The sequence below is a fragment of the Chelonoidis abingdonii genome, chromosome 8 (assembly GCF_003597395.2).
Source record: "Chelonoidis abingdonii isolate Lonesome George chromosome 8, CheloAbing_2.0, whole genome shotgun sequence".
In the NCBI taxonomy this organism is placed as follows: Eukaryota; Metazoa; Chordata; order Testudines; family Testudinidae; genus Chelonoidis; species Chelonoidis abingdonii.
The window spans coordinates 46,204,096-46,228,988 of record NC_133776.1 but is presented as its reverse complement, the minus strand read 5'-3'; the positions used below and the strand labels follow the sequence as shown (position 1 = coordinate 46,228,988).

Genomic DNA, 24,893 nt, shown 5'->3' with positions numbered 1-24,893 from the left:
GGACTGTCACCACCAGGGAGACCCCACTGCAGTTATTTAATTGGGTTCACAGCAGGAAGGCTTTCTTTGCAATGATTAGGGCTAGAAACATATTTATTTATTTACTTTTAATCAAAGCTGGAGAGCAATTCTGTGGCCAGGGCTGGATTCTGCAATGTTGCACCAGCCATTTCTTCACCTAGCTTCCCAAATAACCCTTCATCAAATGGCGGAAAGGGAGAGAGAGCCATACAGAGATCTGCTTGGGTCCACTTTGTGTTTAAGATGATCAGATGCCACCATGCCAGTGGACTCAGCAGAAGAGCAGACATAGTTACAAGCCCTGCAGCACTACTTGTTGGCACCCCTAGCACCTCTGCCAGGTTTAGATTTCTCTACATGCTGTTGCTATATGGCCAGTGTCTCAAGTTTATGGCCAATGCTGGTTGTATTTGAATGTGACAGCAATGGATGAAATATGGATCTGGGCCTCCTACAGAAATAAAACACAGAGCAGATTTTTGAAGTTTGAAATTTCTTTTTCCAAACTCCTTGGCTTTTAATTCTAGTTTTAGTTGTTGGGGCTTCTCTCAGCTCAAGGCTTGGTGGAGGGACGACTTTTGGTGAACAGGAAAAAAGTAACTTCATCTTCTCCCATTCGTGAGATGGGAGGGATTCCAGCCTTAAAATGTATCATTTTAATGTGTCTGCATCACTGGTCCCTCCCATTTTGCCGCTCCACAGAAACCAGAGGAAACCTTCCTATACCCCTCAGAGCAAAGGAAAGAGAGCGAAGTTGACCAAGTGGGTTTGGCTTGCAGCAGTGTTGAGGCTGTCTTGCCTGTTAGACCATGTCCACCTACTGTTCAAGGTCGATGGTGCAGTTTGTGGCCAGCTTTGCCACTACAGCATTGCAGAAGGCTGCAGAGTAGGGTATTGCTCACATGTAAGCCATTCTCAGTTGGTGGGATGCCGTTTGCCTTGCACATTTAAGGAGAGACTTAGGAAAAGTTCTGAACAGAGAGACTACACTGCGCAAGTACAGATGGTATTAAATTGACTGTATACAGTAACACAATACTACAGACCAAGAACATGTCTGAGTCGAGATTACTGTGGCAACCATAATTTTGAACTTCCTGACTCCTATGTAGTTTAAAATCTTGTCCTTAGCATTGAATTAAAAGTTATGAAGACCCTTTTCCAGATCTCTCTGAAAACAAGAGGTGACTAGGGTGACCAGATGTCCCGATTTTGGGGTATTTTTCTTGTATACGCTCCTATTCCCACCCCCACCCCCGCAAGATTTTTCACATTTGCTGTCTGGTCACCGTAGAGGTGACTGATGTGCAATGAGGGAAGAGCATTTGCTCAAGTCATGGCTTGGTTTCTAACTACAATGCATTGGTAATATGTAAGGAGTATGGAATTTTCTTTGGGGTCTCTTCAAAAGGCCTCCAGAGTTTGTAAAAAAGTATAATTACCTTAAAATCTGCCCTGTAGCTAGTCTCTTGCACAAAATGATCTTCTGGAATAATGAAGCCTTGCTTTGTCTTTATGGGCTTTGACGGTTTGGCTCCAGTCCATGGACGATACTCCTGCCTGAAACGAGTTGGTAAAAACAGAAGGACCCAGAATATAGAATTAATGCAGTGTACAGACAGCAGGCACCTCTGCTCAGTGTGAGAGCAAATAAATACAAAAGGCAAGTTTGGGAACTGCTTTTTTATAATTAGGGTGATCAGATGTCTCAAAATTAGGGGCTTTATCTTATATAAGACTCCCCTCTGTCCTGATTTTTCACACTTGCTATCTGGTCACCCTACTTACAATTTTCAACACAGTTAAATCAAACCAAATCTGCTAAGTCCATTTGTACTCCAACATCTAATAAAAGTAGACTCTTAAACCAGCTCTGCATGCCGTATTCCTTAGAAAGCTGGTGCACAACGAAGGGTATAGACAGTCTAGATGGACTAGCTCTGACTGCACTGGTTTTATCCTGCACCTACTTGCTGGAGCTTTCATGCTCCCTTTTAGAGCTGCTTGCTGATTTCCTCCTGGACAAAAAGTTGTGTTTCATGCCTTGAGCATCTTGATGCTAGATATCAGCCCCATGGCGTTTCACTTGCTTTCAGTGAATGATTTTCTTAATGTTTCTTTCTGGTTTTACTCCTCTTGGCTGCCATCAGTCACATCTGCCAGTGTGCAGTGTTCTACCTATTCATGTGTCAGAGCTGCACCTCCTCTTTGCCCCATTATGGACTATCTGACGCTTCAGCTGATATTTTCATGTGGCTGAGAGGCTGGAAAGCTCAGCTCCTTAAGACTGAAGGAGAGGAAGGAAGAGATTGTGTGAGCCTGGAGTACGGCTGTGTTTGGTAAGATGGGTGCAGAGTCTTCTCTACCTTGCTTGCAGTGATCAACCATGTTCAAAAGTGGCTATCAGTGTCTGGCTTATCCAGTAACTTGGCCCTCCATCGTGGTCCTCTGCACCTTTGTCACAGGGTTAATTAGTGCTCTCAGTTAGGCCATTCTGGAGGCTGCAGAAGTAGACAAATGTGTCTGCTTGTTGGGGATAGGATTAAGGGAGTCTGCTGTGTGTCCCCTGCTGTAATAATGGGAGATCACTGGCCTGTCCCAATTGTGCGTCTAACTGTGGAAAGGCAGCTAAAGGCTTATAGGTGATTGGAACACTACACAACAGTGAACAGTGATGGGAAAAGGTACGAACACGGACACAGACTGAATTAGCCCAAACAAAAAGGGCCACTGATATAACTCATGGACTGTGCTGAGGCTGTGCCTGGTAAACAAAGGAGTGGGAAACTGGAAATCAGAGGACCAAAAATTGGTGGGTCATAAATTAAGCCTGATTGGTGAATAAAATAATGTGAAGATGGACTATTCTGCTCCTCACCCCTTGCCTTGTGTGCCCTGTGTATCCTCATCAATACATTGCCAAAGTTTGGCATGGATTTTCTAGTGGTTTTTGCCATGATATTAAGCAGGCCAAGATGTCTGAACTCAAAACCCTGAGCCTTGCTGAACTATTTAAAGTTGTACAATGACATGGTCATGGACTCCCTGGGCCCATTTATTCTATCAAAATCAATACAACAGTCATAAGCAAAAACTACGCTAACTGCTACAGCCGCAAAGGCTTGGAGAATAGATTGTGTTTTAGCAGGTAGCCTAGGTTTGATTACAACCAGCCAACTCTTTTTTTCAACATGACTGCCCTTTTGATATTAGTTGGGAAGTGCTGTTTAAAATACTGGTAGCTAAAATGTGTTTCTAAAGCTCTGTCTAGATTAGGATTTAAAGGTGTGTTTTTAGAATGTATAGATTTATCTTGCTCAGCTAAGCATATTATTAAAATATTCACTGCCTGGTCTACACTAGACTTTTAAATCTAGACACAGCCTTAAAACACTGCATGTTTTCCTGGTCTCAGCATGCTATAAAGTCCTAGGGCCCAAGGTACTTCAGTGCTTTGCTATCCTACATTTCATTGCCTGGCGGTTATTCAGATGAGGTAACTCTGCAATGAGTTCTTAAGTTTGTTCAGGACCAGCGGTGGGTCTCGTTCAATAGAGGATCCTGAAGTACACAACTCCCTCCCAGGGAAGGGATACCTAAGTCTGTGGAATCTCTGTTTCCAAGCCTGTGCTTGAGTGTCCACACCGTCTTGTAAACTTAGGCTTCCAATTGCTGGACCCATGTCTCACAGCCATGCTAATGCATCCATGCTGCAATACACAGACCTTCTGACTTGGGTCAGGCTTGAGCTGTGTACAGACTCAAGCTCTGACCAACCCCCCCAGTAAGGTCCTAGGACTGGGGTCCTGAGTGCATGCTGACCTGAGTCACACTGATTTGTGTGTGGATGGAACTGGTGCTTGGGGTCAAACTTGAGTCAGAGCCCGAGTTTAGTGTGCACTGCATATGTCATCTATTTTAACTGGTCTGGTCTTGATGACTGGATTTTGGGCTTTTGCCTTCTTTTAGCACCTATTACTCACTCCACCCCTTTTCCATAGCCCTAGCACCAGTTACCTAACAGAATTGCCCTGGTGGCAGATATTTTGATGATACCTAGCTGTGTGTTTGGGCTGGCCTGTTCTCCTGTTAGGGTATGTCTACACTACCTGCTGGATCGGCGGGCAGCGATCGATCCAGCGGGGGTCAATTTATCACATCTAGACTAGACTAGATAAATTGATCCCCGAGCGCTCTCCCATTGACTCCTGTACTCCACCACTGCGAGAGGCACAGGTAGAGTCGATGGGGGAGCGGCAGCAGTTGAAGACACCATGGTAAGTCGATCTAAGTTCTTCGACTTCAGCTACGTTATTCACGTAGCTGAAGTTGCATAACTTAGATCGATTTCCACTCCCCTCCCCCAGTGTAGACCAGGCCTTAGACAGTTGCTGGTCTGTATTTGGTGCTTTGTTACCTCTGGAGAGGTCCCCTATAGAAGGCTTAAATATGTATTGTAAACAAAAGCTATTAGCCAAGAACAGCCAAAACAAAACAGAACTTTCCCTAGGGAATCTCAAACAGTTGTGAATGGCTAGCTGAATTCAAGCTCTGTACAGCTTTGCAGCCAGAGGGGAGAACATAGGACATACTGGGCAAAGTACCAACGGGCTCTTACTTAACCATTAATTATGTCACAATAGTTTTCAAGTACTTGAACCTGTTGTCTCACATAAGGCTGACTTGCCTTAAGGATACAGATTGCAATTGATTCTTAACCTATCTATCCTAATGATGGCCCTATGCCATTACACCATAGAAGAGAAAAGGGGCTCAGTGTATTCCCAGCTTTGAATAGGTATCTGAGACTCCTCTTTCCAGGATCGAGTTAGTTTCATTACTTTATAATAAATCATCTGCTGATTTGGCATCTCTGAAGAAGTATGGCTTTGCATCATGATATCCTCAGTTTGGCTGGAAACCAAATAACTTGCTGCTCAGTCTGTACACCTGAGCCAATGACCAGGGAGCAAAAAATGTGATGGTGTCTGGGCAACATTCTGTTTTCATCCATGAAATCAGAAAGGTGAGCAAAAATAGAATAACTATCCTATGTCTGGTGCTTTTCTATTGCTCAGACACTTAACGGATTCCAGAGGGGTTTTCCTCTGTAATTAGAACCAGGATTTTCAGATTTTTCCTTTGCTCACATTGATGGGAAAGGTCTTCATGAGAGCTGGGTGAATCGCTCGTACAGGTCCCACTGGCTTTAAGATGGTCCAGTCCCAAACAGTGGTTGATACAAAAATTCCCTCCCTCCTTTCCTTCCTGGCTGCCTTTTAAAGTAAATTCTGTCTTACTTTCAGCTTCCAGGACACACATTTGTTACTAGTTGTGCAGCCTAGTGGTAAACATGATGAGAAACAAACGTCTCTGTGTTAGCAATCACTGCCCTGTCAGTCAACGCAGGTTAAAACACAACTAAACATTCACTCTGATTAGAAGAACTGCGAGACTAAGTACAAATATTGTTTCTATCTTTTCTCAGTTTATGTACTTTGTGCAATTGATAAAGCTATGTGTGGGGTTGTTTTTCCTGTAGTTGTACTTATGGGTTTTCCCCAGAGGAACAGGAAAAAGAAATACAGTTGTAAAAACAGGCAAATGTGGATGTAAAAAGACACCAATTAGCAGGGTGGTTTGGGTGAGCAGGTGTTGTACCTTTGTAATTTATTTTTTGCATTAGGTTAGATTTCAAGATGTCAGTGTCCTGTTTGAAACCAAGCTGAGTGCAATGCTTTAACAGCCCACCTACTGACAGGCCCAGCTGCATGAAATGCATGTGATCAGTGTGTTTCAGTGACTGGAAATGTTCCACTGCAGTATATAAAAGAACAAGGCAAGTGCTAGGAAAGCACCATGTCTGGAAAATAAAACAATAATTTTGCCTGATGCAGGGCTGGCTCCAGCGAAGGAAGCAGGTGCCTGGGGTGGCCAATAGAAAAGGGCGGCACTCCATACGTTACTGGGGCGGCACATCCCACTCTGCGGCAGCAATTCGGCGGGAGGTCCTTCGATCCCTCTCTTCTTCTTCTTCTTCGGCAGCAACTCAATTGCTCCACTTCTAGTCCTCGGCTGCACTTCGGCAGCAGGTCAGTCGCTCTGCTTTCGGCAGTAGCTCAATCAGCTTTTTCTTTTTTATTTCTTTTTTTTTTTTTTGGCCGCTTGGAGTGGCAAAAAAGTTGGAGCCGGCCCTGGCCTGATGATGATCGTGGAACAAATAGCAGGAGAATTGCTGAGGAGTTTTCATTTACTCCTGCTCTTTAAATCTGAATCTTTTGCTTCAATGCTAAGAAAATAACAGTTAATTCACACTGCTTGCCTGTCTGCTCTTCCCCATCCATGTGTCTCCACTATGCAGCCACCTGTTATACCAGCCAGCTAAACAGGAAATAGAAGCTTGTGTGGTGACAATGATAAACTGGTTCCCCTGTACTGCAAAATAATTGGTTTCACTGTACCGCAAAAGAGCAGCTCATGTCTAGGCTTAGAAAGATTAGATTTTATTGGTAAAAATGTCATTAAATGTAGATTTCACTGTTGTCATGGTATAACCCCCACTCTGAACCTTAGAGTCCAAAAGATGGGGTACCAGCATGAATTCCTCTAAGCTTAATTACCAGCTTAGATCTTGTAGTGCTGCACCAACCAGGACTTGGAGTGCCTGGTACTCTGGTCCACCCAAAACTTCCCTGGGGACCCCAGAACCCAAACCCTTGAGTCTCAAACACAAAGAGAAATAAACCATTCCTCCTCCCTCCTTTCTTCCTCCCAGATCTCCCCTCCCTGGGTACACTAGGAGATCACTGTGATTCAAACTCCTTGAATCTTAAAACAGAGAGGAATGTCACCTTCCCCCTCTTCTTTTTTCTCCTCACAAGAGGCAATACAGATTCAAGCTCCGTGAATCTAAAACACAGAGGAATTCCACTTCCTCCCTCCCTTCCCTCCTTTCTCCCACCAATTCCCTGGTGAGTACAGACATTTCCCTTGAGCCTTAACAAGGAGAAATCAATCAGGTCTTAAAAAAGAAAGCTTTTAATAAAGGAAAGAAAAAGTACAAGTTGTCTCTGTAATCAAGATGGTAAATGTTACAGGGTCTTTCAGCTTATAGACACTAGAGAGGATACTCCCCCAGCCTACATACAAATTAAAATCCTTCCAGCAAAATACACATTTGCAAATAAAGAAAAACAATCAAAAAGACTAAACCGCCTTTCTACTTGTACTACTACTTGAACAGAAATTAGAGAGCCTGTAGGTACGTCTGGTCACTCTCAGAACCCAGAGAGAACAACAGACAAAGAAAAACACACAAAACAAAGACTTCCCTCCACCGAGATTTGAAAGTATTTTGTCTCCTGATTGGTCCTCTTGTCAGGTGTTCCAGGTTCACTGTTTGTTAACCCTTTACAGGTGAAAGAGACATTAACCCTTAACTATCTGTTTATGACAACTGTATACACACAAACCAATGAAAAAATATTTCCATAGATGATGATAAAAATTTACAGAATGGCAAAGTGAAAAAATGCTGCTTGAGAACTTATTAGCATTTCATTTGAGGGTATTTACCTTGTCTATTTTGATATGTGATGTTGATAATTTATATTTTAATGGTTATAAAGCTTTAACTTTTAGATTCAACATCTACTCTTATTAAATATTTGTCTGACACCCACATAATTTGCCACAGCTGTTAACATTTAAATCAGATAAAACTCAGAAAAAAATTCTTAAAACCCATAATGTCACAAAATTGTTAAAACATTAAAAATAAAAAATGCTTAAAACCCCCCATAGATATTATCCATCAAAACTATAACAAATAAAAATCAAATTCTGCCAAGCCTATTCTTGTCTCATTGGTACATCTAATTATCTGAGCTCTCAGGCGGTAGAACTACCTGATCTAGCATGAATGATTGCAAAGCCAGACCAGGGTTTCCTCAAGCAAAGTTCAACTAACACACTCAAGAGAGCAGAAATCAACTGGCTAAGCCACTGCAATGTGACAGTTGACATACACTCTTTGCAGCCTCTAGTCTGTTAGGTTTTTTTGTTTTTTTTTTTCCCCTAAGTTAAACTGGAAACACTGACATCCTGTTAGGTGATCTCTTGTGATCCGTAGGGATATTATTAATAGTCATGTAGTGCCTGGGACCCAACTCAGATCCAGGACCTATTGTGCTAGGCACTGCACCATCACAGACTAGTAGACGGTCCCTGTCCCAAGAGTTTATAATTCAAATAGACACACCACACAAAGGGTAGGGGAATGGGTATAACATACAGTGCATGGTCAGCTCCCAGGATCAGGCTGCCTCCTTGCTAGCTAGGATTAGAGCTGGCTGGAAAAAAGAGAGGACATTTTGCAAACACTTTTTGAAGCACCTTTCCCTTTCCTTTTTTTAAATACATTTGAAAATTGTTGACCTGCTTTAGTTAGGCTCTACAAGGAGGATGGCCATTAAACGGTTAGTTGGCCATCTGCTTTTGAAAGGAGGTAGTGAGAGCAGTCCCTGTATTGTGTGCGCTCTCCAAGTTCGGCTGATTCTGTGTTGTCACTTCACTCTTTTGTGTTTAACCCACCAGCATACACTCAGAGTCCCTGACAGTGGGCCATGGCAAACAAGCCATTCACAAATACCAAAATAATGGTTGCACTATCTAATTTTGCTGGATGCAGCATTCTGCACAAAGTGCAGCTCATCATCTATAGACTCCGAAATGTATTTTCTAATAAAGTGTCAACCTTTCTGGAGCTACTACCAGCCAGACCTGCAAAGTAAACACTGGTGATAGCAATAATGGGGGAGTCAGGAAGCAGTGTCAGAGATAGTAACTTAAGCACAGATCCTCCTTTATGTGCCCAACTTCCATTTGTTTCAATGGGAATTAGGCATCTAAACACCTCTGAGGCGCTGGGCCTTAGAATCACAGCAGCTTTAATATCAGTAGTTTTACTCTCTGTTGTTTTGGAGTAAGGGTGAGGTAGTCACAGCTCTATAAATGGAAATGACCCAAAACCATATTTGTAGGCATTGCTAAAAACTTGCATTTAGGGCTAGAAAACTGGCTCTTGAGTTGATGGAAGGATTTAAAATAATTGGATTCACCTGTAAAATGTAAGACAGCCTCCCTGCCATTCCTTGACAGCTGAATTGCTGTCAGGAAGTGAAATCAAGGGTTGTTCCACAAAGGAGTTTCAGGAGACCAGTCTGGTGTTTTTCCAAATGATTATCCAACAGGAGTTCTGGACAGATTGTAGCTCTGTCACAATTATCCCGCTCTTCATCCTTTAATTTGGTTAGCACACATTGTGGGAAGGGAATCTGCAAGACTCATCTAGTACTGTCATGATGTGTTAGGACAGGGGTTCTCAAACTGGGGCTTGGGGACCTCAGGGGGGGGTCACAAAGTTATTACATGGGGAGTCATGAGCTGTCAACCTCCACCCGAAATCCCGCTTTGCCTCCAGCATTTATAATAGTGTTAAATATATTTAAACAGTATTTTTAATTTATGGGGGGAGGGGGGTCACAGTCAGAGGCTTGCTATGTGAAAGGGGTTACCAGTAAAAAAATTTGAGAGCCACTGTGTTAGGACATGAGTTACCTGTGGAGGGAAGCCCTGAATGCACTTTGAAGAGGTGAAAGGCCCTCTATGGACTAAGGCCTACAACCAGGGAGGAAACCTCAAATAGGATTCTTCTGTTCTGGGACAGACAGACCTCACTCTAGTGACTGAAAGGGCAATAAGATGGGCTAGCGGAGAGGGATCTGGAGTATAAAATGTATACAGAAACTGTCGTAGTTACATAAGGCTTGGTGTGAATTCCAATTTTAAGTCTGATTAGAAATGGTTAGTGCGTACCACTGCCACCTACTGGATAGAACAACCACAGCTTGAGTCATAGGACTCTTATGGTGCTAACACCTAGTAGCCCTTCTATAGTCCGTGTGAGAGGGGTGGTTGCTTTTGGAAAAAGGGATTTGAGTTTTCCCCCTATTACTGTCATGAAGTTCTGATAGGGGGTGGGACATGGGGTGATATATAGTACAGTGATGAGTGAAATCATCTCTGCATTGGTATTTCAATATTTGGCTTAGATTAGGCCCTCTTACTTATCTGGTCCAAACCCTTCCATAGCCAGTAGAACAGTATATGCTGTCAGATTGGCCCGATGTGTAGGCAAGATTACCCATTAATGATGCTAGGAAGCAGGCTGTCTGTAGCCCACAAAGAAGTGGTATTATTAGTAGCTAGTTTCACTGTGTCCTGGGCAGTTTCGGAAGTCAGCTGTCACCAAGGCTAAGCTGTCACCTTTCTCACCTGGCAAATCTCATTTGACTTAACCTGGCCTGCTAGCACAAGGAGTAGCAGGATTCAGCCAGGGCATAATTTGAACAGGGATTTGGAGCTGTGTCATACTGGAAATTCAGTGCTGTGTGTTGGACTTGGAATGATTTGAGAATGGGGTAAGGAAGAGATGACCGTTATGAAGTCAAATGAAAACTCAATAACCCCCACATTTAGGGATTTCCCAGGATGAGAACTTGCCAACTTCTATACCTGCTGCATAGTTTATGATCCCTTCTTGTCTTTGTGAGCGGTGTATTTAGTGGCCACACAACAGAATTTTTAACACTAGCTGACACAGCAAAGTCACCCTGGGAAGTGGCTGCATACCAGTGCACTTTTAGTAAACAGTCTGCAAGATTTCACCATATGCTTTTGAAATAATAAACAGGCTTTAGCTGTGACATACATAGGAAAGTTCTACCATTTGCTCAAAATGTAGGGCATCATGGAATTTCTTTATCAGGTATAATAATCCACTGAAATATTATGTTAGATATTCATAATTACACATCTGCTTTTAGACACAGTGCCAATATCTGTATTTTAATCCTCTAATGTATGTTCTGCCTGAAGGTTTACAAACTGATGCTGTGAAAACTATATGTAAAGACTATTTTTGTTTTCACTCTTTTTGGGAGCAGAGCATTTTTAATATTACTGCTGGTTTAAAAAAATACAAAACATTGAAATATTTTATGCATGGATTCTATTATTGTGATGTTGGGGTTGTCTTTTTTTAACTTTGCTTTTCTGTAGCATCTGAAGCATAGATTTGACACGTTACATTCCTATCACACCATTCACAGTTTACGTTTGTTTTCAGTAGTATGCCAGGTACGCTGTTCTTGTTTCACTGGTTACTTGGCATGAATAATTTACCGGTGTCATTCACAAATGTCTCATTAAAATTAGCATTGCTCAACTAAGGAATAAAAAGAAAAGATCACACCAGATGGGAGAATGTGACACTCAAATAGTTGCAATATGTCTGTTCTCTTCTGCATAGGATCTTACACTGCCTCATCAATGTAATATCTGAGCGTCTTCCAGCAGAGCACTAAGTGACATGATTAGAATCTGTCACCTGTGGTTCATTCTCTCTCATCTTCTCCACAGAGGAAGAATTGTATAGGGGGTTGTTTTGGTAGAGTTTGTTTTTTAAATGTACATGCTGGTCTTTGTTTATATTAGCAACAGCAGGTTAAAGAAGTGTGCCTTGCACTTGGAATGGAAGATGGCGAGGTCTGTGATGGTCCTTCATGTCTGGTGGCGGGACTTAATTCCACAGTCTCAGACTGGTCCCCGAGAGAGTTCTGTCTTCTGCTTAGAGAAGCTTTGCCTTATGGTATAAATAGGAAATTCCAGGGTGCCTGAGCAGCACAGCTGCGACCATGGTCTTCACTCTGGAGTTTAGGTGATTTTTGTAATATGCTGGCTTCAGGTCACTGAGCATCTTGAAGATAAGGACCAAGATCTTCCACTCTGTGGGGAGTCAGTGTAGAGAGCAGAGGATGAGACTGATGTGCTGGCAGTAGCCTGTGTTGCTTAGGAGACATGCTGCAACATTCTGTACTAGTTGGCATTTCCTAAAGGCTGATAGTTTCACATCCAGGTACACTGCATTGCTACAGTATAGACAGGAGGCGGACAAAGGCATGTATAACTGAGGTCAGGCTGCTGTCTGTCAGGATTGGACGCAGTCTCCTAGCCCATTGGTGATGATAGAAAGTGCTACTCCTTGATGCTGCCCCTTGAAATCCAGGAGCACTCCTAAACTAATGACTTGCTAACATGCTCTTCTATCAAGGCTAATTCAAATACCTATAAAATTCAAAGAGACTTGCCAAAATCTCTATTAATTACACTCACAAAAAACCTATGTTAAAAGAATATTATTAAGATTGCAAAGTTGAACACTCAAAAGTTTGAGTGGGATTGTATGACAAAGTTGCTTGTGATGGTGGGGTAGGAGAAGCCTAGGGCTCACTTCTGGTTTATGTCTTATATTCCTAAAAGCTCATGCTTCAGGGTTTTAATTGGCCACCTGCAGGGGTCTAGGGTGACCAGACAGCAAATGTGAAAAACTGGGACAGGTGGTGGGGGATAATAGGAGCTTATATAAGAAAAAGCCCCAAATATCAGAACTGTCCCTATAAAATCGGGACATGTGGTCATCCTACCAAGGTCAGAAAGGGATGCCCCTCCCACCACACACTATATACCCAGGAAGTGGTTTTTAAATCTTCTTCCTCTGAAGCATCAGGCTGGTCATGGGACATTGGGTGGAGTGGGCCAGTACTCTAAAGTGGCACCAGCCATTCTCTCTCTCAGCTGCTTGATTGGCTGGTTCTTGTTCACATAGTCAGGATCTAACTGATCGTCCTATGTGCGGTTGACCAGGAATATTTCCCTAGGTCAGATTGGCAGTGACCTTAGGGTTTTTTTGCCTTCTTCTGCAGCATGGAGTGCAGGTCATTTGCCAGGATTATCTGGCTATAGCTCACTTAATCACTTCCCTGCCTTCGTGGGAGAGTCAGGCACTTATATACCTCGGAACCTCCTGTTCTCTCCCTGGGACACATAACAGTCTAGTCTCCTGTGGGCTGTAACATGGGTCTAATTTTGGCTGTTGGGTTTAATGTGCAGCTGCTGGGTGATCTGGGTTGCTTGTGATATACAGGAGCCTGGGGTAGTCAACAGGCAGACCGAGGGCCAAATCTGGCCTGCCAGGTGCTTTTGAATGGATCCTGAAATCTTTTTCTTTATTCATTATTATTGTTTTTTATTATTTTCTCTGGAGTCTGGACCTTGACTGTACTCTGACCAAGAAATATGGACCTTGACGAAAAATAATTGACTATGCCTGGACTAGACTTACATAAATCCCAGGACCCTGCCTCATTCAGTGCACAGGATGGGTGGTGCTCCCTTAATGAACAGCTATTCAGTATTTTGTTTTTGGCTCATTGTTCAATGTGTGGCTCCAGACCTTATTTATTGCACACTATTCAAACCCTGCTCTGATGACTCAAGTATTAATTCCCTCGTGGACTTTTCTATGGCACTCATCACTACTGTAACATCACAAACATTAATTAATTTATTTTCATAAAACCCCTGTGAGGTGAGGGGGGATTATACCCATTTTACAGATGGTGAACTGAGGCACAGAGAGATTAAAAGTGTCCACTAATTTTGAGTGCCCAATCTGTGACATCTAGGATGGGATTTTTCAGAGTATTATATAGCCCTTTGCATGTTCAAAGCAGAGCTCCCATTTATTTCAGTTGCATCTCTTGAGTGCTCAGACCTTCCACAGATCAGTCCCCAGGGTCTCAAAGCTCAAGAAAATGAGGAACACACAATCAGTGACCACTTATGAAAAGTTTAGTTTACATGACTTGCCCAACATCACACAGGAATTCTGTGGCAGAAGCAGGGAAAGAATCCAGTTCTCCAGAGCATCATCATTCAACTGCCTTAACCATGAGACCCTCTTTTCTCTTCCTGAAATCCCCTGCCTCACTCAGTGTATATCTTCCAACTGCTGCAACAAATGAGGTAGGGGTCCTACAGACAACTGTCCACTTCACAACACAACCCTGATGCATCCGCAAAACAGGTCCTTCCAGTGCACTGAAAGAGGCAGGGATCCTGTGGAAAAAACAGTATGTGACAATGTAATTAGAGTTAACCATATCAGAATGCATATGCATAAGGGGGGGTCAAATTAAGGTTTCATGGAGTACCTTAATTTTGGCATTTCCTAACTTTTGAGTGTTTGTCTTTGCAGCCTTAGTAATGTTCTTTTAACACAGGGCTTTTTGTGTGTAATTTGCTAGGTTTTTAAAAAGGCAAACTGAAAAACAGAAATTCCATCACGTGGGAACATATTGATGATATTCAGTTCAGCAGCAGGCTTGGAACCTTCACATCAACCGCACATATCTCTGCCTCTGAGGCTAATAGAATAACTGATAGCAACAGCAGATTATCTTCTACAGAGACCAGCATTAGAGGGGGGAAGATTCTTTGCCAGGAGGTTTCACAGATGTTGGCTTGGGTTCCTTTCCCAAGCAATGCCTGGGGTTGGGAATGTGCTCCAGTCGGCACAGATTCTTCTGCCCATCTCCTCCAATCTATCCCAGTCCTGTCTCTACCCCACCACTTGCTCCTTGTCCCAGTCCCATTCTTCTTACCTAGTCAGTCCCAGTCTCCTTGCCCAGTAAATTGTAGTCTCAACCCTCCAGATTCCCCATCCTAGTCACTCTCAATCTCCCCCCATCTCCTCCTCCCAATCTTATTGCTTAGCCATTCCCACGTCCTTGCAGCCCAACCCCCATCTCATCCCCAAGGGTACGTCTACACTGCACGATTATTTCGAATTAGCTTAAACCGATATTACAAAACAGATCTAATAAAATCGGTTTAGCGCGTCCACAGTGGGATCCCGAAATCGATTGTTTGCGTCCATGGTCCAAAGCTACCATCGATTTCAGGAGCGGTGCACTGTGGGTAGCTGTTCCTCAGCTATCCCATAGTTCCCACTTCCGTGTTGAGAGCACAGTGCCTGATGGGGCAGAAAACACTGCCCCGGGTGGTGCTGGGTACAGCCTCACCCCTCCCTTTGTGAAGGCAGCAGACAACCCTTTGGCGCCTTTTTCGCGGAGTGCATTGAGCAAACGCCATAGCACAGCAATCTTTCCCTTTTTTTTTTCACGTGGTGGTGGGGGGAAATAAACTGAGGAGCTGTTCCCTGAACCACGCCAGACACTGTGTTTGAACCTACAGACATTGGGAGCTCAGCCAAGAATGCAAATAATTTTCAGAGACTGCTGTGGACTGTGGGATAGCTGGAGTCCTCAGTACCCCCTCCCTCCCTTCATGAGCGTCCATTTGAGTCTCTGGCTTCCCGTTACGCTTGTCACACAGCGCTGTGTATCCTGGAGTTTTTTATTCAAACGCTTTGGCATTTCGTGTTCTGTAACGGAGCTGGATACAACAGATTTGTCTCCCCATACAGCGATCAGACCTAGTATCTCCCGTACGGTCTATGCTGGAGCTCTTTTTCGATTTCAGACTGCATCGCCAGCCGTGCTGATCAGAGCTCCACGCTGGGCAAGCAGGAAATGTAATTCAAAAGTTCGCGGGGCTTTTCCTGTTTACCTGCCCGCTGCATCCGAGTTCAGATTGCTGTCCAGAGCGGTCAGTGCTGCACTCTGGGATGCCGCCCGGAGGCCAATAACGTCGATTTCCGTCCACATGAACCCTAATCCGAGTTATCACTATCGAATTTAGCGCTACTCCTCTCGTTTGGGAGGAGTTCCGAAATCGATTTAAGGAGCCGTTTAACTCGATATTAATGACGACGTCGTGTGAACGGATACAGCGTTAAATCGGTATATCGGCCATTAAACCGATTTAAAGTCGCAGTGTAGACCTGGCCCAAGTCTCTTTGCCAACCCAGTCCCAGGTCCTTCCTCTGCTCCCTGATCTGTCTCTTCTTCTCTCGCTGGATTCCAATCACCTGTCCACACCCACATTCCCCATCTCCATTCATTCCTGAGGCTCTCAACCAATCTCAGCGTCCACATTTCTCTCAGCACCTTGTCCCAGTTTCTTTGCCAAGATAAGTCCAAAGAAAGGGGGAGGGATAGCTCGGTGGTTTGAGCATTGGCCTGCTAAACCCAGAGTCGTGAGCTCAATCCTTGAGGAGGCCATTTAGGGATCTAGGGCAAAAATCTCTCTGGGGATTGGTCCTGCTTTGAGCAGGGGGTTGGACTAGGTGACTTCCAATCCTAATATTCTGAAAAAACAAATAATCTCAGATCATCTGTTTCATGTCCCTTCTGCCCCATTCGTTCTCAGTCTTCTTGCCCTGCCAGTCCCAGTCTTCCCCTCCCCTGCTCCCAGATCTAGTCTACTCACCCAGACAGTTGGTCTCAGCTCCCAGTCCCAGCCTCCACCCCCAGTCCACCTTACAAGTACCTAGGTCTAGCTTTTGTCCCCTCTGCATTTAACTCAGATGGTTTCCTCCTCCACACTGCTAGGATGTCAGCCAGGGGTTACCTACAGCATGTGGGATCAGGCTCCCTGCTCTCAGTTCCAATGACCAGCCCCACCCCAGCCTGGAGCAAATAGGAGCAGCTATTGCAGTGAAGGTTTGGCTTTGCCCCTCCAGCCCTAGGCTGGAGCATACTCAGTCAGTCTATGGGGATAGTCTATGTGCAGTCTGATCACACCTAGGAGTTATGAGAGGCTGGAGCATGCTCAGTGAGGAGGGAATCTTCAGCGATTTCAGCTGCTAAACTCTAGCAATTCTCTACTAAGCATGTGTGAACTTCAACTTTTCAAAGGCTTATAATTGGGCCAAATGTGGGCAGACTTTCACAAGGCTGGCAAAAAGCCAATCCTTGACAAAAAAAAGACCATCTCCCGCCTAATTTCAAGTTCCTGTTCCAAAGCATTGGGGGCATTAGCACTTTCCAAAGAAAAGGTTGCCAGAATGTTTGTAAAAACAATGTATTTACCCCTAACCTCATTCTCAGAAATGGCTGAACCAGTCTGGCTAATACGTTCCAAAATAAATAAATAAAATAAAAATCAACCAGAGGCAAAACCCAGCATGGAAAATTTCAGCCCAAATGGTTAAACTCTGGCAACCATAACCAAGGTGTAAGCAACTGAAAACAGTGTCTGATAATGGGAGGTATCAGACAACCTTAATAATAGGCAACGGTAGCAAACCCACCCATAATATGCAGGGATTCTGGGTAGCATCTTAAATGCTGCCCTCTTCTGGATAGAATGTCAGTCCAGCTCCAGTAAGAAATATCATGGTGCCCTCTAGTGGTTGTAGCATAGAGCTGCAATCTTCAAAGAAATCTAACCCTAAGTAGCAGAGGTTGGCTAGAGAGAAAAGAAGAGTGATACAGGAGGTGGGAAGAAGAGGTGAAGGGAAAGAAGGAAAAGGAATAGCAGAGAAAGACGATAGTGGGAGGAAGAGAAAAATGGATGGCAATAAAGGAAGGATGGTCCAGTGGTTGGGGCACTAGCCTAACATTCAGAAGACGTGAGTTCAAGTCCCTGTATAGCCACAGACATCCTTAGTGACCTAGATCATGTCACTTAACCTCACTGTGGCTCAGTTCCCATCTGTAAAATGGGGCTAATAGCACTTCCCTATCTATTTCATAGAGGTTCTTATACTGCACTCAGAGCCGTACTATCTGAGCACCTTCACAGGGGTATCGTGAGGCACTCAGACACTATGGTAACTGGGGCCATGTAAGTATTATCTAGAAATGGTTGGGAAGGGTTACCTTTATCACAACACCATCATCCCATGGGTTACCATGTAGTTTCCTTGAATTCACTGTTGGATGTTGGGTCAGCAGGTGGATTTAGCTGCTGGGGAGCTACATTACCTTTCTCAGTGGATTGTATGAAAGGACTATGTGGGTGGATGACCCCTGCTGTTTGGTTTCTGTAATGGTTCTTTTATCCCCACCCCTCACAGCTAATCCAGGCCATAGTTTTGTGTGTAGAATGGGGAAGGGATCTCTTCCTCCCAACAGCATGCAATAGAATCCAGTTCGCCAACCCTTCCATGCTGCAGACCACTTTGTAACAGAAAGATCCTCTTGTGGCCATCTGCCTTCCCAGTGCCTTGCTGTGATCTGAAATCCTGTGCACCTAGACTGCTGGGAAGGTTTTCCAGATCACAGTCTGAGAACTCTTGCAACAGAGCACCTGAAAGCTTGCATCTTTGAAGCCCTCACTTTGGTGCTATTAATATTATGGCCCCATCCAGCAGAGGACTTAAGCAAGTAAAGCTAACGTTAAACATTGATTATAATGGGACTATTCATATGCTTATGTGTACTGCTGGATCAGGCTAAAATTTCCCCCCCAGCTACGTTAATGCTATTTCTCAGGTATCGGTCTTGATCACACAGTGTGTGTTTTTCCACTTAAAAGAAAATGTTCTATTTAACATGAAACAGCCCCCACAGTTCATCTTGTTTACACCATACTGCAGGAGCAGTATTCAAATGCAGGGGAATAGCATAGTCAGTACGCCAATATGCTACCCCCTTGCATCCATAGTTACAGAGAAAAGCCCTTCCTCTTCATTCCATTCCATTCCATTTGCTGAAGAGCTTGGCCTGTTGCTCTGTTCTGTGTGACACTGCAGCGACAGAATACTCTAAATACTCCTACACTAGAAGGCAGGGATTCAGATACCCAACGGGCCTTTAACCCTGACATTCCTGATGTATGTGTGATTAGTGCAGCAGGCTTAGCCTTTCATTACTCTACTTCTCTGCATATAATTTCTGTTTTCTCCGAAGATAAAAATATAAAAATTAAAAGGCAGTTCCTGCTCAGTGCTGGTCACTTTAAATAGGCTACAGTACATGCTGATACTGGGATCCCACACAGCCCTGCTCTCCCATGCATGAGTCTTCTCTGTGATGCTAGTTTGCAGATAAGTACCAACTCTAGGATGATGGAACATTTAGTTCCCATGAGCTGTGGGGATTATTATTTGTCTTTCAGTATCACCAAGAGGCTCCATGTGCTCGTTACTATACTTACATGCAGATAATCCCTGCTCCGAAGAGTTTATAATCTAAACAGATGAGATGAGGAACAGACACAGAGAGGCAAAATGACTTGCCCAAGGTCATACAGCAAAACTGGGACTAGAACTCGTCTCCTGATTCCTAGGCCAACAGCTTAGACACTGGACCACATGGCCTCCCCAACACAGAGAGTTACTTCCAAACTAAAAAGATGATGGAAGTCCAGTACCTGACTAATGTAATGCGTATATTGGGTAGAATCCTGAAACTCCAAATCATTCCTGCTGCTAACTTCTGTCATTGCAGAACACTATGGAGCTAAACAATAAATTCACATTGCTTTAAATGCCTGTAAAATGCAATCAAAATGCCACATTACAAAATAACTGATGTGTGAAAGCCTTCACTGTGTCAATGTGGATTTAATGCCAGTGGGGGAAGTACCTTTACTGTGACAAAAAGGGCCCCCTTTAAACTGGAAGTCACTTCTGGGGAACTGTGGAAAGAGCAGACTACACCTGTCTTTTATCTCTGTTAAAACTAATAGGATGTGGAAGCCACAAAGATCTTTTCAAAATCGGAACATGTCCCACTCCTGCCTTTCTATGTGTGGTTTATATTGATCTGGCTTGAGCTACATGCTGGAAGTTCAATTTGATTTTGAGTTCATTTGGGACCTAATCCAGTGCCAACTGAAATCAGTGGAAAAACTCCCACACAAGTCAGTCTGAGCTGGATTGGCCCTTTCCATTGATCATTGTTTCCATTGATTGATTTCTTCTGCAAAATAATAGGTCAGGATGACTTGGTTCATACTGTGAGGAAAAGAATACAGCCTGTGGTGGTATGGTGCTGAATTTCCTTCTGTACTCAGTAAGAGTCTGCTCCTAAAAATGTGGGAGAGAGACATGAAAGCAGAATTTGCCGAGTAAAGTTCCTCAGGAGATGAAATAGTAGCATCAGCCTGGTGCACACAAAACAAACCATAGAATATTTCATGTTTATTGTCATGTATTTGAAAAAAGTACAAAAACTAATCTACAGTGAAAATTCCACAAGGCCCATTGAAATGTGAAGCCGAACTTTCAGAATCTTCAAAAATAACTAAAATTTCAAAATTTACAATAATAAACCAACTAGAAATTCCAGGGCACACTGAGTACAGGGAATAAAACAAGCTGAATCTGAACTCTTCTACAGTATCTGTTCAAATCAACTTTTCTTTCCTTGGGAGGGCTTTTCTCTCAATACTGAGCAGGCCCAGCCAGCTGCCTTCAGCTTCTGAGAGCTGACAGTCACTCTCAATGGCAATATGGTTGCTGGTTACTGACTTTGTCTTGTTCACTTTACAGCAGCCATCTGTGCTCGCCTTGTGAAGTCTATTTCAGTTTGACCTGGTTTGGTACAGAGTTGTGCTAGAGTATCTATGATTGGGATGATTCAAAACAGTGTTCACCGTGGGTTGTGGGGAAGAAGAGAAAGAAGAGACCTATGGAAAAGGACCCTATTCTCTGAGTGGGGGAGAAGTGGGATTATTCCTGTCTGAGATCCCCAGCCCCTGAAGGAGAGAGAAGAACTTTGCTCAGAGACCCCCATCTTCAAAGCCAAGGAGGAGAGAGAGGCCCTGCCCAGGAACCCATCCGTCAAATATAAGACAAGAGAAAAACCCACCCTGAGCCTAGGAAGAAAGCCCTCTTTTCCCCATTGCCCTGGGCAAGCCCCTCCCTGTGAGGTGTCAGTGGCTCTCCTTTGATCCCTCCCAGGCCAGGCCTGTACTCTCCCCTGACTCTTCCCCTCATTTCCCCTCTTCTATGGGTGGCCTAGTGATCCTCAGTTCCCCCTCACTCCCATTGTCTATGTTTGGGCAGGAAATACTCACCTTTCCTGAATGCTTTGGGGGAAGATAAGGTCCAGTGCCATCTAATCCACAAGGTCAGTCTTCATCAGGTGACCAGGTCACCGAGCTGTTTCCCCATTCAGCAGAAACAAGGAATGTGTTCTGACTTAGCCCACTGTCGCTACAACAGAGCCGTTCATACTTCACTATGGAAACACTAGTGTCACTGGCTTCCTGTAGCCTAGAGGTAACCTCATCCACTGGGATGAGCTGCTAGGCAGGCTTTCCTGAGCAGAGCCTACAAAACGCCGTGAAGTAAGAGCAGCCAGCAAGAGGCTGGATCCACTATAGCAGGATGGAGGAACAGGTGAGGGGTGCTGCCATGAAAATTAACCCTATGACTAGGATGGAGCATGCCTGACCTTATTGTCCTCCCTAAAAGAAGAAAATACAGGAGACCACCTGACCATCTTGGAGGTCAGGAGTGGGGAATGAGGCTTGCCAGCCATGCCCTGAAGACAATAGCAGGGAAGGAGTTAAAAGGCCACCAAGTTGCCCTCAAACGACTGTAAAAAGTATGTGGTGTAAGAGGCTGGAGAGTCATGGTGATGAAAATAACCTAGCATCAGGGGATGGGCAGTATGGCAGAGGGGTGCATCTATTCCAGGGGTAGCCAAACTGTGGCTTGCAAGCCACATGCAGCTTTTTTACAGTTAAAGTGCAGCTTGTAAGCCCTTCCCCTGCCGCCCACCCCCTCCATTCTCCACCTACCAGACTGGGAGGAGGCTGCTCAGGACCTCTGCCTTGTAGTGGGGACGGGGAATCTCGGGGTTTCAGTGCTGCGGGGCACACCTGCTGAGGCTCAAGGTTTCAACAGAAGTGGGGCTGAAGTCCTCAACCCTGGCTCCTGGCAGGTGTGCCCCGGCTCTCAGACGTCTGAATATTATCATATGTGGCTCAGAGTGCCAGAATGTTTGACCACCCCTGCTCTATTCCATGCAGATTCTCCTGACTGGGAGAAAAAGGGTGTATTTCAAAGCTTGAAGGAGATTTCACTATTTGTCTATGAATTGGACATGCTTCACCCCTAGTTTTACAACCAGTCACTGACAAAAAGCACTGCCCCAGTCAGAGGCTAACAATCAGACTAGACCACTAGTCATTAACCCACCCAAGCTAATGAAGCCCAATCCTGTTAGCTTTAAAAACCAGACATTCATGAACTATTAAACATTCTGCTGTCAAGCAACCATAAATTCTCTCTCCTACTGTCATTTACTGTGAATCCTATCATTTATCTTCTAAAGCACGTAGCTATCTTTAATACGATCTGAATGGCTTATACCTAGTAACTTTTATATGTAATCAATTGTTGTGCAGATGACAACTGGAGACTATAGGGAAAATTATTGTAGCAGGATGGAGGCTGAGCAGTGTTTCCCTGAGTAAAACTAATAAGAGAATATATAAACCTGCTGTAGGACTATACTGGGAAACAAATGTGCTGGCTAATGTATGGGTAGGTCTGATTGTACCATTTGATCTCTAGTGGATAACCCTAGAACTGCTTAAACATTTCATAGGTCTTCATACTAATGCAACTACTACAGTAAGAGGCTGTGGCTTTGGGGCAGTGTAGCTTATCACTGCAGCTGTCATGAAGTTCCTAGACATAGATTTCTTATAATATTGCTGTTTTGGTTTGCAGGTTGGTCTATCCCCCTTGCTCTCTGACCACCTACTGAGTCTTAAAATGTACACGCTTTTCTGCATTTGGAGGATTTTATTTGAGGGCCCTGCACAAGAATGAAGCAGTCAGATGGAAGGAGGGTGTGAAAGGTACAAATGCACTGACAGCTGGCAACAGTGCAAAATCTGTGATTGTAATGAGTGCTTACTATGCCCTTGGTATTGGGGTCAGATAGAATAACCAGAAAGATATTTTAAAAAACAAATTGAAGATGGATGAGTTTCTAATTGGTCAACCTTGCCTATGTCATTTTATAGTGTTTGCTGGTCTAAGGCACTTTTTGTTCTGTTTCAAATTGCCTTTGTCTATTAACAATTGTCATTTTGCAGGGCCTTTTTCTATATTATGTGCTAGGCTTTTTGCTGTTTTTAATAAGCAAGAAAAGATGCATGATTAAGGTCAATTGCTGCACAGTTGTTTTTAAAGACAATTTTTTTATATCCACATCTATATTATGACAGCTCTCCAGGGTATGGAGTGATAAGGTAACCAATATAAATGCACATGCTGGACTATAATCACTCCAAGGGATTCAAATATTTTTGTCTTAAAAGCATTTCCTGGCATATTTATCTAATCAGTTGTAACAGAAAGCGATATGTCCGGTGGGTAAAATGTATAAATACCTGTTACTCAGTTATAATAAGATTAATTGCTCTATTAATATACCTAAAAGGCATGTTTAAAAACTGCCATATGTTGTGATTATTCGAGGCCATGAAACAGTTCCTCAGTGCCATTCTAGTGAACTTGGTACTTTATTTAATAACCTACATTATTTTTAAAGGTTCATATACCCCAGGGATAGACATGGAGGGAGAACTCCAGAGTAGAACAGAACTCAGAAGTAGCCAGTTTCATCTTGTTTCCAGTAAATAAATGTTTATAATAATTCAGGAAAGACAAAAGGAAAATAAAACAAAATAAAACAATCATTTAAAATCATGTAAATATAGGTGGTTTGGGACATCATTTTAAATCACTGTGAACTTTACTGGCTTAAATATTAGCAGTTTAAATATCACCTTGTGTGACCTTTTAGACATATGCCAATTACATTTGTGTTTCACAAATGTTTTGAGGCTACAGCATGTGGCCCCCAAATTCACAGTAAATGCAGTGCCCCAGGAGTTAAACAATTCCAATATTTATTGATGTCATAATCCTAACGTAGTTCAGTGTAACCATTTTGTTGATGGTACCTATGGGTCCTGGTGATGCTCACTGTTGTATTTTACAGTACAACACTTACGGTATTGCAATTGTAGCTGGCATTATGAGTTCTGCGTCTGTTTATACTAGTGCTTTTCTTACTCCTGTTACTCTTTGGCAAAAGCCAAAATCAAATACACACAGTGACTTGACGTGCAGTTCTGGATGATCGTGCTACATATACTGTACTGCCTCAGGACAGTGCACATTAGCACTGCAAAAGAAATAAATACAGGGCTGGCCGGGGTGCCTGAACACTTTTTATAGTAGGGGGTGCTGAGAGCCATTAAACCAAACTGTAAACCCTGTATATGATGGAAACCACTTCTAGCCAGGCGGTGGTGCTGCACCCCCAGCACCCTGTTCCAGCACCGATGGGGCTGGTAAAGCCTGGAAGAAGGTGAGAGGAGATTACTAAAAAACCCTGAGATTTTTCAGGCCACATTTCGAAGAGCAACTAGAGATTCCGGGTGGCGGATTTGAGCCACCTTGTAATGATCATCAGCCCTTTCTGAACAGCATCTCTTAGAGGTTCCAAGCCGGGCACCCCAAATCCCCCGCCCCCCCCATGTTTCCCTGACAGCTGTTCTGCAGCCCTCTTGCGGGGGGTGGGGGGGAGCCCCGGGGCACTGGCCCCGCCCCAGCCTACCTGTAGGAGGTGGTGGTAGCAGCGCCGGGCGGGGAGGCGCTCAGCCTGCTGCTGGCCCCCGGCCGCTGGTCGCTGTCCCCGGCGGGCAGGACGTACACGGACCTGGCCGGGACCGGTGGCCCGTCTCGCCTCTGCAGGGGCCAGGCGCGGAAGTCCTGCCGGTACTGGGTCTCTGCGGCGAAGGGCTGGGGGCCGGGGGGCGCCGCCGGGCCCCGCTTGTGGCTCCCCCCCTTCCAGGATCGCTTGACGGGCAGGCTGGCCTGCGAGGGGGGGGGCCCGGCCGGCAGCTGACCGCCGCCTGCCCGGCAGCGCCCGTCCGCCGCCGCGCCCCGCGCCGGGCTCGCCCCCTCCTCGGGCTCCTCGAGGTCGGAGTAGCTGTGGATGGTGAGCGGCACCGAGAGGTCGGACTTGTCCAGCTGGCTCCAGAAGCGGGCGAGGCAGCAGACGCGGCTGATGCAGGGCCAGGCCATG

At 44.4% G+C, this 24,893-nt stretch overlaps 1 protein-coding gene across 1 annotated transcript in view; it reads right to left on the bottom strand.

Annotated features, from left to right (window-relative positions):
• MAP6D1 (MAP6 domain containing 1) overlaps window positions 1–24,893 on the bottom strand; it is a 30,915-nt gene extending 6,022 nt beyond the window's left edge. The window contains exons 1-2 of the mRNA XM_032764759.2: window positions 24,423–24,893; window positions 1,464–1,581 (exon numbers count right to left, since the gene is read on the bottom strand). Coding sequence (XP_032620650.1) covers window positions 1,464–1,581; window positions 24,423–24,892 — 588 coding nt within the window. The 5' untranslated portion in view covers window position 24,893. The remainder of the gene's footprint in view (window positions 1–1,463; window positions 1,582–24,422) is intronic.